The following is a 14,042-nucleotide window of genomic DNA, read 5'->3' on the forward strand; positions in this document are numbered from 1 at the left end:
CATATCGTAGACTCAAACTCTATGGTCAGGGACCATCATGATCATCTAGTCTGACCTCCTGCCCATTGCAGATCCACAGAACCTCACTCCGCCACTCCTGTAATAGACCCATAACCTCTGGCTGAGTTACTGAAGCCCTCAAATCATGATTTAAAGACTTCTAAGTTACAGAGAATCCACCATTTACACTAGTTTAAACCTGAAAGTGACCCATGCCCCATGCTGCAGAGGAAGGCCAAAAAAAAAAAAAAAAACCCAGGGTCTCTGCCAATCTGACCCTGGGGAAAATTCCTTCCAGACCCCAAATATGGCTAATCTGTTAGACCCTGAGCATGTGGGGAAGACCCACCAGCCAGACACCTGGGAAAGAATTCTCTGTAGTAACTCAGAGCCCTCTCTATGTAGTGTCCCATCATCAGCCATTGGAGATATTTGCTGCTAGCAGTCATGTCATCATTCATTGCGTTCCTTTGTCAAAAGTTTGTGTAGCTTGGAAGAGAAAAAAAAAATACAAAACTAAAAAGCATAAACCTTAAATGCAACACAAACACTTAACTAAAAATGAGTATAAAGCTGAAGAAAAATATGTCTATTGGAAGTTATTGCCCATTAAAAAGTTAAACAAAAAAAGTTCACATTTTTTTATGTGGTCTTAAGGTGGTATTATGTTTCAGAGGTAGTATGTGTAAAATGTAACACAGGATTCTAAAGGACTTATTCACTTAATTCAGTGATACAGTGAAAATGCTTCATATTACCACAGAAATGACCAGAAAGCATTCTCCTTAAAGGAACATTCTTTTAACATTTCTTGATTAGATATTTGCTTTTTTGTTAAATCACTTCTTCTTCTTTTTTTTTTTTTTTTTTAATATATCTCGCATCCTTTAAGCGGAATGCTAGCCATTTTTGCTCACAGGGAAACAGACTCTTTGATTTGAGTAATACTGTGGATTCTGCTTTGGTGAAATGTGGTACAGTGCAATCTGCCAAAGACTGTTCCAGTCTTCTGGTATAATTTAGTTTTTTGCCCATAGCTTTTTTGAGGCTGCAAAATTTGGTCAGCCAGTGTGGTAAAATATTAATTGGCTGGACAAATCAGATGCCAAAAGGTGGCATTGATGCCTTCTGATGAGTAGTTGGTCCGAGATTTTGTTCCAGCCATTTTCTGACTTTGATCGGAAATTTGATAACTGATTAACTCATGCAATCTTGGATTTTTAGACAAAGAAAGCAGAACCTCATATTAAAGTTGAAAGAATGCTTCCAAGATGCCAGACCCTCTATAAGCCAGCCAGCCTATCGTATAATTGGGTTGTTGCTGACAGATCTGGGCAGTGGAACTGGAGGTAGTATAATACAGTAAACTAAGCTTTTGGTTGTAATGTTATCAGTAAACTAAATTTTGATTTTTCAGATGGTCTGCTTAATTTTCCATTCATGTGTATTAATTATTTTCTTTCCTCATGCCATCAGAATCCCGAAAGTGAGAATCTGCTATGGCTAAGTGCCCATGGGAAAGGCAGTGCACCCAACTAGTTTTTAAGGGTTAATCCTTACTAATATGGTAACAATAGTACAGTTCTGTTATTAGATGGGTGACCACTTTGCAGCAGTAAGTTCCACAATAAGATTTTCACCACACATATTCCTGCCATAGAATTCTGATTATATAACTGCATTGTTATATGACACCCATACTATCTCTTTATTTGGTGGGTAGAGGTGATGAACTGCTTCAAATTTAAAATGGCACGTTACATTTTTGGTTTATCTCCTTATTTTGCTCCCCACTTTGTCTCCAAGGAGCTGCAAAGCTCTTGTTTTTCTTATTTGAATACTGACTTCGGTCACACAAAAGGTACTTTAATATTAAAGTCCAATGCTAATCTCAAAAGTGACTACTTAAGAAAAGGAAAACCTTCTCAATAGATCAGTTCTCCATGTGAATTTAAAGCCATATTTGCTTAATTTACTGACTAGAAATATTCATTACTACTCACTCCTGTTAGCCCTGCAGGCAATACAGGAAACATTTTCAGGAAATTAAGACAAGCAGTACCTCAAAGGTACAACTTTCCCTATGTATTGCAAGTTGATGAGCATGAGACATACTTTCATTTCTCCCTACAGGGAGATAGCACCTTATTGCTGGTTTAAAATGCATGTCTGTTATCAATTGCCTTTTTTCAGGTTAGGCTTTCTCCAAGTAGGATACTCTCTTCTATAATCCACATTGCAAAACATGTGTCAGGAATAAACAATGTCTGTGAAGTCATCCCTCACTGACCAAGCAGGAGGTTGATGGACGGTTCTTTAACTCATGGCACTCTTGCTGTATCTGTTGTTTAACTTTATGATCCAAAGAAGTGAAATGGCTGCTTTTTAATGCTTCCTCTGTGGTACAATAGTACCAGCTGTGATTATTTCTCCCATTTTTTATGGAAAAATAAATCCTCCTTGCAATCTATAGTGCAGTGAAAGATGATTTAGCATCTAATGTATTTCTTTATCTACCTTTGAACAGAGGAAATAATTGTAAACCAAAATCCTAAAAATGTCCAAGATCAACAGAGCCAACATTGCTTTTTGTCAGCTGAAGAATACCTAGAATTCATTCAGGAGACAAACATCAAGATGTTCTCTTCTGGGCATTAGACACATATCAGCTAGCTATCATGACAAATTTAGCTGGAAGTATGGATGGACAATATGAGGTCATAGGACCAAATTCTGCCCTATCTTCCATGGTCACAATTCCCTATTATTTAAGTCAATAGAAGATGCACCCATTGAGGTCAGGACTGAATTTAGCCAAGACCATAGCCCTGTGTTTGATCGCAGAACTGCAGAAGCACCTTCCACTCTTACCATCCACAAACATTTAATATGAAGAGTGTGTGCACTTTCCTAGACCAGCACTGCTCCCCAACCAGATGCCTAAACAAGAGAAAGGGGGCAGCAAATGAAGAATTGGACAGAGACATAGGGGGACTTGTTGATGTCATGTTTACTGATCTGACCCTGTGAACTTAATTATTATATCTAGCTGTCTTTCTGGAGAACAGAACATCAAATCATGAAGCCGTGAGACACGTGTGGTGACAGAGAATGGCTGGAATGCAATATTCAGAAATGGCCATTCATGATTTTCAAAGATAATTATTCTTCCAAGTTTTTAACCATACTGTGCAGTAGAAGAGCAAGTCTGCTGTTCTGCAGCCTCTGTCCTGTAAATCTATATTTCCTCAATATTTTTAACTAGCACTGGTAATAACTCACCATTAAGAGTTTTTTGTTTTGTTTTTTTCATGTTGCAGGTATTATGGATGACGGTTATTTAGAGGAGAAGCACGGAGGTACTCAAACAACTGTACAATACAGCTCTATAGAGCATCTTATTACATAGGAACATACTTCATATTCAATATTTCTTCTTGATCATCCTACGTTGCTGCTGATCATTTCTGGATGTGACAGCATGACTATTTTATTATAAATGCTCTGTTATCCTATATTGAAGAAAGAGTCAAAGCATATTTTGCTCAAAGGGAAACACTCAGTACAGATTCTACCCAAGGAGTGTGGAGCCTAGGGTTTTAGGTGTATATCATGAACCAGGATTCTAGTTTACTGAGTAAAGGTCTATTTTTGGCACAGTTCATCCAATCTGAACTTCCTGATTTAGTTTGATGTCATGTCAGGAAAAAAGCAAGTCAGAACAATACAAAATTACTAATGGCAGTGATTGGCTACTAGTGTAAAAGGTAAAATTGCAAAAAGATTCATAGACCACAAAATTAAGAATTAGCTTTAAGAAGATGCTGCCTTTTGCCATCCCATGTCAAGGAGAAGTAACGGAATTAAGGTCCAAGTTGTGGAGCATGAGGGCTAGACACCACATTTTAAATTTCTTCAATAAAGCTTACTGAAAACATGAGGTTTTATTGTCAGTTGCAGGATCTTCCTATCTAGAGATAGTACAGTTAATAACCCAGAGCAGAAAACCTATAATAAATCACGCCTATTATCTTAGGGTGTATAGTAATGTAAATTAAATGTATAATATATTTAAATACAGTACAGTGATCGTTTCTCACAGTACGGGGTTGAAATGACTGTCAGATTTAGGGCTGGAATGAAGTTAATACATTAACACCATATTTATGATAGAATACATTTGTCCCTCAGAAAAAGTGCTGACAGCAGTTTCTTTAACACCTGGGAACAGGAATTCAGTTTAAGAGAGAAGATGGACAGAGGGTGCAAACTCTGCATGGATTTTCCTCTTTTTGGACACTTAAGACTGTTTTTATTTAGAAAGACCAGATTGTTCAAACCTTACTCCCATTATACAGTAAACAGTCTCAGTGGCACTACTCACAGAATAAGGTACCATTCAGCATAAGGGTGAAAGAATTTAGCTCTCAAGCTGGTGTGACCTAAGGTTTAGTGAGGCCGGTTTGTAAATACTCAGACTAGAAATGACCAAGTTCTAGCTGTATGCCACAATACTATGTACCATCCTGAACTTATTTGAATCTGTCAAGGTAAACGTATTTATTCAAATGAGATGTGAGATTTAGTATGAATGAGTGCTGAGAAAGGATAAGTTAGCAGAGAGTGGCTAAAGCTATCAGGCATGCAGTTTAAAAACTTCAGCTAAATTTATTCTTTGTCAGCACCTGGAGTCTGCTGGCGGAATGACACAATGTGTTAAATTGGGCTAATTAGTCATTGAATCACTCTGAGGAAATTTGTGGGGCCCAGATTCCAACACTAAAACAGCTTCGAAGGGAGACGGGATGAAGACTGTCCTTGGCTGACAGCACTGTTGCAATGAAATGGAGTATGGTTGTAGAAAATCTATGTAGCTGATTCCTGAATCTTTATGAACCAGAGCCTTTACTGTTCAGGTTTTATAAAATGAAGTGAAATAAAAAAAAAACACTATGACGGTAAAACTCTAAATATTGGTGTAACTTTATCTAATCCCATCACTATAGTAATAATACCAGAAACAGTTGCCTTCTCCAGCAATCAAGAGTTTCCAGTAAAAGCCTAATGGTTTACAACATTTAGATCTGCTTCTGTACATTAGTAATTTATTGAAGCCAATTAAATTTATTCACTTCGTCTTCCAAGTGTTTTTCAGACATTTTTAGGAGATAATGGGAGACTCAACAATTTGCACTTATATACCAATAAGCACCTTAGATCAATCTTTTAATTCAGATTTTTTCAGGGGTCCAAGAACAACTCTGTCCATTTGCCCATAACAAGCTCATTTTTCCATCTGGATTCCCAATTTTCAGTCCACCTACCTGAGTAAGAAGGAGCAAGGGAAAAGGCGATGGTCACAATAAACAGGACTGGTGAGTCTTACATGATAAGCAACGTTGAAATGTTACCTGGCTGTGTAACTGCACATTTATTTTCCATTCTTGGATCCCTGCTCAGAATAAATTTTGCTACAAAGCAAGAATTATTTTGGAAAATTATAAATGACCCTAATCAAGGCTGTGATGCTAAAAACTAAAACTTTTCCCCATGTAGCTTTCTCACTTGCCAAAAACAAAGTTCCATATTCCTTGTCACCGCAAGTTGCAGTCATATCACATCACATTCACCCTTCAGCAAGGTCTGCCTAGTTTACCAAGGTTCTTGTTGACTGACTGATATCAGGTAACAAAATGCAGTTATCTTGAAATGCACACCTGTTAGGCAGTCTAAGCATTGTGTGTGCGTATATATATTATTTTTCTCCAAAGATCACAAACTGTCCGAGGCATTTTTCTCTGATAAAGACGACAAGCTGAATGAGGTATCATCAGGCTCTGGAGATGCGTGATTGAAATCCATCTCTTCTAATTCAGGAGGTAAATCTGACAGCAGTGCCTATGTTAAAAAAAAAATTAAATTAGTATTTGGACACATTTTTCAAATTTCATGTTAACTCATTAAGTACTTTGTATAGTAAAGGATTACTTTTTATGATTTTTTTCACTGATAATGGTGAAATTCCCAATACTAAAGAAGAAACAGAATGCTGTCCAAAAATGATGTAACCACTGTACTATTGCCAGATAACAAGTTTACTGCTTGCAAGCACAGAAGAAAACAGTGATATCTCAGCTATAAAATGAAAACATAAGTAGTGATGGCAAATTACCATATTTCAAAATAGAAACTACCGTATCCTGAGATGCATACAGAGGAGATTATCCAACGGTGAACCTCCCATCATCAGTAGTTGAAGAGGGAAATTAATAATTTAATCTTTTCTTCTTGGGACACAAGAAAAATGCCTTAATATACTGGCAAGTGACTCCTTTCTACTCCTGCAATGTCTGTTCATCACAGTGATATCTTTTCTATTGTAGTTCTTCCATTAACAGTTACACTTTTCTAGTTTGTATGATATATATTTATTTTAGATTTTCTTTGTACCTTAGAGTGAATACATTCAAGGACAAACTAAAGAAGTTTAGCCACTACATTTTTTTCCTGAATAAAGACATTTTTAGGATGATTATATTTTACAATATATTTGCAGACTGGCTAATTGTTTCAGTTACAAGAAATACTACAAACCATACCCTTTGCCCACAAAGAAAAAGAAACTACATATATTGAAGGATTCCCAGAATGTTTTCATGAAATTAGATCTGTTCTATGGCTTATATGCTGTAACAAATGAATAGCTTGGCTCTGCACTATTGATTTATAGGTGTGTCAAAAGCAGAAACTATAATTTTTTAAGAAATACTGACAGTTGGTTTATGTAAGATAAATGTCTGAACTTACTGTTTAAATTTGGAGTACTTATTTTCATTGTCAATATTTATATTAAAATAGCACCAGTTGGGATTGGGGCCCCATTGTGCTGGGGTTTATACAAACACAGAAGAGACAACCCCTGCCTTGGAGGGCTTACAGTCTAAAGATTTGCAGACAGGTATTTTCTTGGGGCCTTGATAGCTCAAGATGTAGGTAATAGGTTATAGGTTATGAAGCCTTTGTAGATTACTGGCTCAAATCCATCCTTGAATGGTAATGATTACCTGTCATCACCAACTGACAACTGCTTGCTGTTTTTACATGTAATAAATTGGTGGCCTCATTCTAGTCCCTAGTGAATGGGTATTGTCTTGATAACTGATACTTGCATCCTTACTGGCAGTCTCTGTAAAAAAGCCAACATTAAATCAGCATGTAGAGATGATTCCTCCTGAACAAGGCAGACACACATTTGCAGAGCAATATAGAGGAAACTTGCCCTGCTGCTGCCAGTGCTATTCCTGTTTTGTGAGTAAACTCATATCAGTTATCAGAATTGCCAATCTGGCACATTTCACAAATGGGAAATCAAGTGGGAAATGAAAATAAAAAGATAATATTTTAGGATTTACATTTTACTTTAGTAATCGTTTTTTGCAAAGCATATTCTGTTTATAAGATCATTTTTAAGACCACTTACTCCTAATCAACTTCTAGGTTACTGTGGATGCAGATTTAAATTAACTAATGTAAGTAATATTTGAGTTTTAAGATTACATGGTTTTCATATCACTTTATATCTGAAGTGATTTAGGAGCTTGAATTTCAAGTGTCAGCCTCTTTTGAGAATGGGACTTAAGCTCCTAAATCACTTCAGATCTTATGAAAATTCTACTAGAAATATAAAGTGATATGAAAACCATGTAATCTTAAAACTCAAATATTACTTACATTAGTTAATTTAAATCTGCATCCACAATAACCTAGAAGCTGAAGTCCCAATCTCAAAAGAGGCTGACACTTGAAATTCAATTGGACTTAAGCTCTTATGAAAATTTTACTCCATATCTTTAATTTCCAGAGGGCAGGTGGGTTGATTCCTTTTTCTGATTGCAAGTTTGACACAAATGTAAATATAAGGGTAACAGATTTAAAACATGTACATAATTCTCTTTTAATATGCATCCAGATTTTTGCATCCTTCTGAAAGGAACTGTACTGAATTGCACTGACTTCAAAAGCAGAAATGTCCAATGTTATTTCTAGTATAAAATTCATTTGAAAAATATGATTATTTTAATGCAAAATTACCCCAAGATTTAAAATTTTCAGGTAGGACAATTAATTACTACATTATAATGAATATATAAAAAATGGACTATCTAAGACCATCTCTACGGATCTGATCCTACATCATGTGAGTAGGCAATATGGGACTGGGCCGTATGTACAACGTCATTAGTAGTTTGCTGTAATTGATGTTTCAGTTTCATAGTTTGAGACATCTCCAGGACTCCAAATTAAGCTTTATTGTACATTGTCAGCTGTGCTCAGTCCTTAAATTAAATACTGTAATAAACAAGGAGCATTATTATTTTAAAAGAAGTGATGATTAGAATGTATAAATTTAGCTTCAAAATGTTGCTTTATTTTTTAACATCAAAAACTATGTAACAAGAAGAGATATTGGAGATTTGATATTTTTTGTACAGCAGTATTCATTTACTGTACGTGGACGATCCCCACAACTTACAGTTTGTGACTGGAAAGCTGAACAAGCATACACACACTCCTCAATCACTATTCAACCTGTGCACATAAGTCCTGATCCAACAAAGTACCACAGCATGTGCTTAAAGTGAAGTAATGTATTAAAATGTTTTGCTAGATTGGGGCCATAGTTCCACCTAACAAACTGAGGAGGAAAATGGTAATGTTTTTATGAATGACGAGAAGAAACCCCACTATCTTACCGGCACCACATTATGCATTACCACAGAATACCAGATCCTCAGCGGGTATATGTCTGCATTGACATCCTTGGAGACCACACCAGCTGAAGATCTGGCCTTCCGAAAGCTACTTGACACGGTACAAAAATAATGATTCCTCGGAGCAAACTAAGACTAAAGAGAGTAGTTAAGGCACTGGCAGGAATTGAGGAGATCTGGTTTTTATTCCTGGCTCTGCCACAGACTTCTTATTTAACCTTGGGCAAGTCACTTATTGGTCTGGGCCTCTGTTCCCTCGCTGGAAAATGAAGATAATACTTTCGCTCTCTTATGCTTTGCCTGTATTGTCTGTTTAGACTGCAAGATCTCAGGGGCAGGAATAGTCTTACTGTGGGGATGTCCACACTGCAATTAAACACCTGAGGTTGGCTCAGATCGTGAGGCTGTAAAATTGCAGTGTAGACATTTGGGTTCAGGTTGGAACCAGGCTGCGGGACCCTCCCCCTCACAGAGTCCCACGAGTGTTTAATTGCAGTGTAGACATACCCTGTGTGTTCATACAGTGTCTATCACCATAGGGCCCCAATCTGAGTTGGGGCCTGTAAGCACTACCATAATATAAATAAGTAAGAAAATGACAAAAGACAAAGAAAAAAAAAGTCTGACATAGTTGCTGCCTACTTCTTAGACTTACCTGCTGCTGTTCTTTATCATCTGATTTGATAGCAAGTATCAAGCTCCTCGTGAATGTCTGTAGTTCAAAATATTTCTGTTTGTGATTCTCCAATTCATTTTCAATGAACCTAACTTCTTCATTCTGAGGAGAAAAAAACAGATATAATTCTCCAAGTAAGAATTAGTATTGGATAAAATTATGACATCAAATGTACCTATATTCAAATAAAAGAGAATAACAGTGAGTTTCTTTTGTTATGATAAAAGTAAAATAGGGTAAAATCAAATTATTCTAGAGAATAAAGATTCCCTGTGAAAGTATCATCATGGAAAAATTCTTCAGGGTTAGCATTGTCTGACCTTATTACTTTGGTTTGATAATTAGGCACTAAGACAGAACAAGGCATTTTTTATGAGGCTTTAGAAATTAACACAATTGGGGCATTCTAACTGGCTGTGAGTGATATCATACTAGGCCTATAATGCCCAGTAAATGCATAGACCAAGCCATTTCTTCTGATCCTATATAAACTCCATTTATTTATTTGGCATATGCAATCGACAATGTTCAAGGCACGAAGACCTCCAGGAAGCGGAGTCATTTTGCATATTAACTCCATGCATAATAGCAATCACACTACAGACAAAGCATTCAGGGGACTTATTGTACACCTCTAGAGCACTTTTAATAAGCACTGTCTTTTGGTCCCAGAGAGGAGAATCTCACCTATCACCTTAAAGGAAGTTTCTACCTCTTTCCCTGGCAAAGATACTCTCGAAAATGTAAACCAACTGTGTGAGACAGACAGCAGCGAGGTGCCACTATTGCCGCAGGAAGCTTGAAATGGAAAGAGGTGAGGGAAAAATCCCTAAAATTCCCTAATTCCATGGCACCCAGAAACACGTATGTTATGTGGAGTCAGCTAAGTTTGTACACCAAAGGATCACCTCAATAAACTTCCTCAAAATCTTAAGGTCAGTCATGTAAATAGTGATGCATTCAAGGTAATCTGTTTTGTTTGGAGAATGGGAAGGAAATTTTTTCAAAGGCCCGGCCAAAATACTAAAGCTTGTCTGCTTCTTAACTTTCTGAGGTTGGGTCTGAGCCAGACACTGCTCATTCAGACAGCTACTGAGCCACAAGTTGAATCCACTATTGCTGCTCCTGGCACCAATCCACCAGCTGCTCCAGTAGAGTACGAGGAGAAGAGCTGGGATCAAACTGGTGCTACACAGAGTGGAGGTCTTGAAGCTTGCCTCTCTTCCATCATTGTTTGCCTGCCCATAGTTTGGGGATAGTATCGTAGATGTGATCACAGGATATGTGGGTGAGGTATTTATTAGTCCAATCACAGATATTACTTCATCCATCTTGTCTCTCACTGTTTACAGAGACAGTATTAGAGAGGAGTCTATAAACTGTTTTTCCCTACCAACCCTGACTCCTACCCAAGAAAAACCTTTTTATCTGCTTCTGCACTAGTTAGGAGACACCAACCTACCTAATTCAAAAGCCAAAGAGTACTCATCCCTAATCAATAACCTAGCCCATCATTGGAAGGGATCTGCTCATAATTGCCAAACCACTCCACAGCCGATCTATTGCCAACAATGCCGATACAGGTGATGCCAATGAATCTTTGCACATTTAACTCCCCTTTCCATGCCTCCAATAGCTATTCCTTGGATAACTGAAATCCAGCCTAGGAAAGTAGTGGCTGGAAATTTTCATCAGCTGATTGCTTAAAATAGCCTATATGAAATGAGCTGATGGTTTCTCATTCCCAGTTTCCACTATCCACATCACCTCAGATACCACAGTGACAGGCACGCTATAAATACCCAAATAGAAAAGAAAAACCACGACAACTGACATCCTCATTAACAGGCTCAACAAAACAGCAGTGTACTAGTCTCTTTCTCTCAAGATGGTCCCTTCATGTCAGATTTGTGGCATACTGGTAAGGGAGTGTGGGGAAGCATTGACGGTGCCAACACGGTAGATAAACAAGAGGGCTTCAGCCAGGCATTCCTCAGCCATTCTATAAACAATGAACAACATGTATTATTGGATTTACAAAGCACAAGTTTAATATCTAGATGGCAAATCTCTTAAATCAAAAGTTCAGATTTAACTTCAGGTTCAGTAAGTACTTCAGCTAATTCTCACATACACCTTACTAGACTTACAGCACTGTATATATTCCAAGTTAATTTCTTGAACATAAAAATATAATTTCCCCTAGGTATTTCCCTTTGCAAAGATCAGGTTATGTGAAAATTATATGTAGTTAACTACCTGTGTTGTGTTTAGATTTTCAAGATTAAGAAAATGGCGTGTCTGCAAAAGGTGTCCAAATGATGGCGCTGAACACCAGTTTTCCACAGGATAACAACAGATAGTACTATGCACAAGCTACATCACAGCCAGTGCAAGATTTCTCCCATACATAGTCTTCAGCCCTCCTTGCCGCATGTGCCTCAATTCTGTTCTGGAAGACTCAGTTTTAGGGATGAGAGGGGAATTTGGTCTCCATGCCAATTTAGCATTTTCTTTTTGCTGTGACTCCCAAGAGATTGTCAGCTTTGGTAGTAGTTTTTGGGATATAGATTCACGTCTGCTAGAAACTGAACTGAGAACATCAAATTATTTTGCAACCTTGTTTTTCTCTTCCTACATTTATTCATTGCCTAGCTAAGAATTTCTGAATGCAAAGTTAATAATACTCCACACATACACACAAAGTGCTTTCACGGTTATGCTGTTCATTAAACTCCTGGGAGAAATATGTACAAAACTTCACAATATAGAGCACCTAGAAATAAATAATTAATAATTAGCACTAGGAAGCTTGAATGCTAGTGCCCTAATAGTGATGTTACAAAGTAATTCTTTCAACAAACATTGGACTTAACATGCCATTAAAATAAACACAGCAAAACATTATTATTTCAGTTAACATTACATGTTCTTTTCTTTGAAAAAAATTTAAGCCTTCCTAAATTAAAGGAGTGTAGGTAAACTGCATACACTATATATTTCAACAACCAGACATGATTGTGTTTTTCTTATTGGATGGATAAAATGCACATCAGAACTCAAAGTGGCTCTTTTTGATCTAATAATTTTTGAAGGCATATCCTAGTTATTTGGCTCAAACTGTAAATGAATTTGAAAAATCATCTTCTGTAAATGTATAAATGTGCATGTTTGCAGATTTGAGATGTGTAATTGTAGTTTGCTATAGATACCAGAATTTGTAACTGTTTTGTACATTCCTCCTGTGCATAACTTATGATGAACAAATTATAAAGTACAACTATTCTAACAGCAAGAAATTAAGGGAATTGTGTTAGCACGATTTTATTTTTCCCTTTATTATTCAATATAAAAAGCCAAATTTTGAAATCATTTAAAATTAGGTCCACACATCTGTTCACATGATCATTTGGGCCTGCAATAATGCATATAAACCAATTCCTACAGAAACTTTCAGGTTTTCATGGTAACAAATGATTGCATGTGCAAATTTAGAAGTCTAGTTAAAAGGCATCTGAAAACTTTGCCAAAAGAGTGTGCAAAAAAGTTCTGCAGAATAGGCATTCATTTATTTTATTGTATTATTTTAAAAACCTGTGAGACTTAATAGTATGTTCTGGACATGAAAGTTTTGCGTACAGATTTGTTACAGACTGGCTATCATTTCACATTAATAAAACCTGTATTTCAGTTAAGCTTAAGTGATAATCAATTTCCTGTCTATGCCTAACAAGCAGTGATGAATTTTCAGCAGACCCAATCGTGGTTGATGTAGCTATTTTTGTGTACAAAACACATTTTCCATGAACAAAATGGACAGTTAAACATGCATTTGCCATTATGCAAGCCCTAATGCAACTGATAAACATTGTGAGCTGACTTTTAGAGGCTTGCCAAAGAGTTGGTCCTAACAATACAGTTCATATAGTAGCTTAAAGAAAATATTCTCTTTTGGTAGGAAAATCAGCTTACTGGGATTTGTTACTGATGAAAGCTTGCAAGTCAGCTATTTACTCAGGGCTTTGGTCCAGTAAAAGCTAGCATGCATATTTATGCAGAGAACATGTGACCATGAAGACTAATAGTTTATGTCAAAACGTAATAAAAACAAACAAGATTCTGTAGGGCATGCTGTCACAACAAGCCATTCAGTTCAGTGACAAGTGACATTAAGAAAAGGTCATTCGCCATCCATATTCATCCTGCATTGCCCTTACCCGAAACACACTGCCCAGAGGATTCGTTTTTGTGCCCCAAAAGGTATAGTCTGTTTTACTTTTTAAAATAATTTATTGTTTTAGAAACAGGTTCTATTCTAATAAAATCTGTATATTTTACAAACAAGGAAGTTACAAATTTGTCAGTTTCACACAGAAAACACAAAGCATAAAATGAAGCCATATAACAAACGTATAACCTTTACAAATTTGGCAGAAGATCCTGAATGTCAGGGTATCCAGCATTTTTTTCATGTTACTATTTCAAAGACAATTCTATATAGTCATTTTATAACCAGAATGGGCAGCAATGTTGTTATACTGTGGTCTACATTATTAAAGCCATTGTTTTCTCGGACCTCCCTGCTTTATTAGAGG

The 14,042-nt window shown here is 36.7% G+C and overlaps 1 protein-coding gene across 4 annotated transcripts in view; it reads right to left on the reverse strand.

Annotated features, from left to right (window-relative positions):
- Nucleotides 1–329: 329 nt before the first annotated feature.
- The window catches only part of HDX (highly divergent homeobox), a 96,176-nt gene continuing 82,463 nt past the window's right edge, over nt 330–14,042 (reverse strand). For all 4 annotated transcript variants that reach the window (XM_034780961.1, XM_034780959.1, XM_034780960.1 and 1 more), the window contains 2 exons: nt 9,427–9,549; nt 330–5,898 (listed from right to left, as the gene is read on the reverse strand). In XM_034780961.1, coding sequence (XP_034636852.1) covers nt 5,773–5,898; nt 9,427–9,549 — 249 coding nt within the window. In that variant the 3' untranslated portion in view covers nt 330–5,772. The remainder of the gene's footprint in view (nt 5,899–9,426; nt 9,550–14,042) is intronic.

The sequence above is a fragment of the Trachemys scripta genome, chromosome 9, assembly GCF_013100865.1.
Source record: "Trachemys scripta elegans isolate TJP31775 chromosome 9, CAS_Tse_1.0, whole genome shotgun sequence".
Lineage (NCBI taxonomy): Eukaryota > Metazoa > Chordata > Testudines > Emydidae > Trachemys > Trachemys scripta.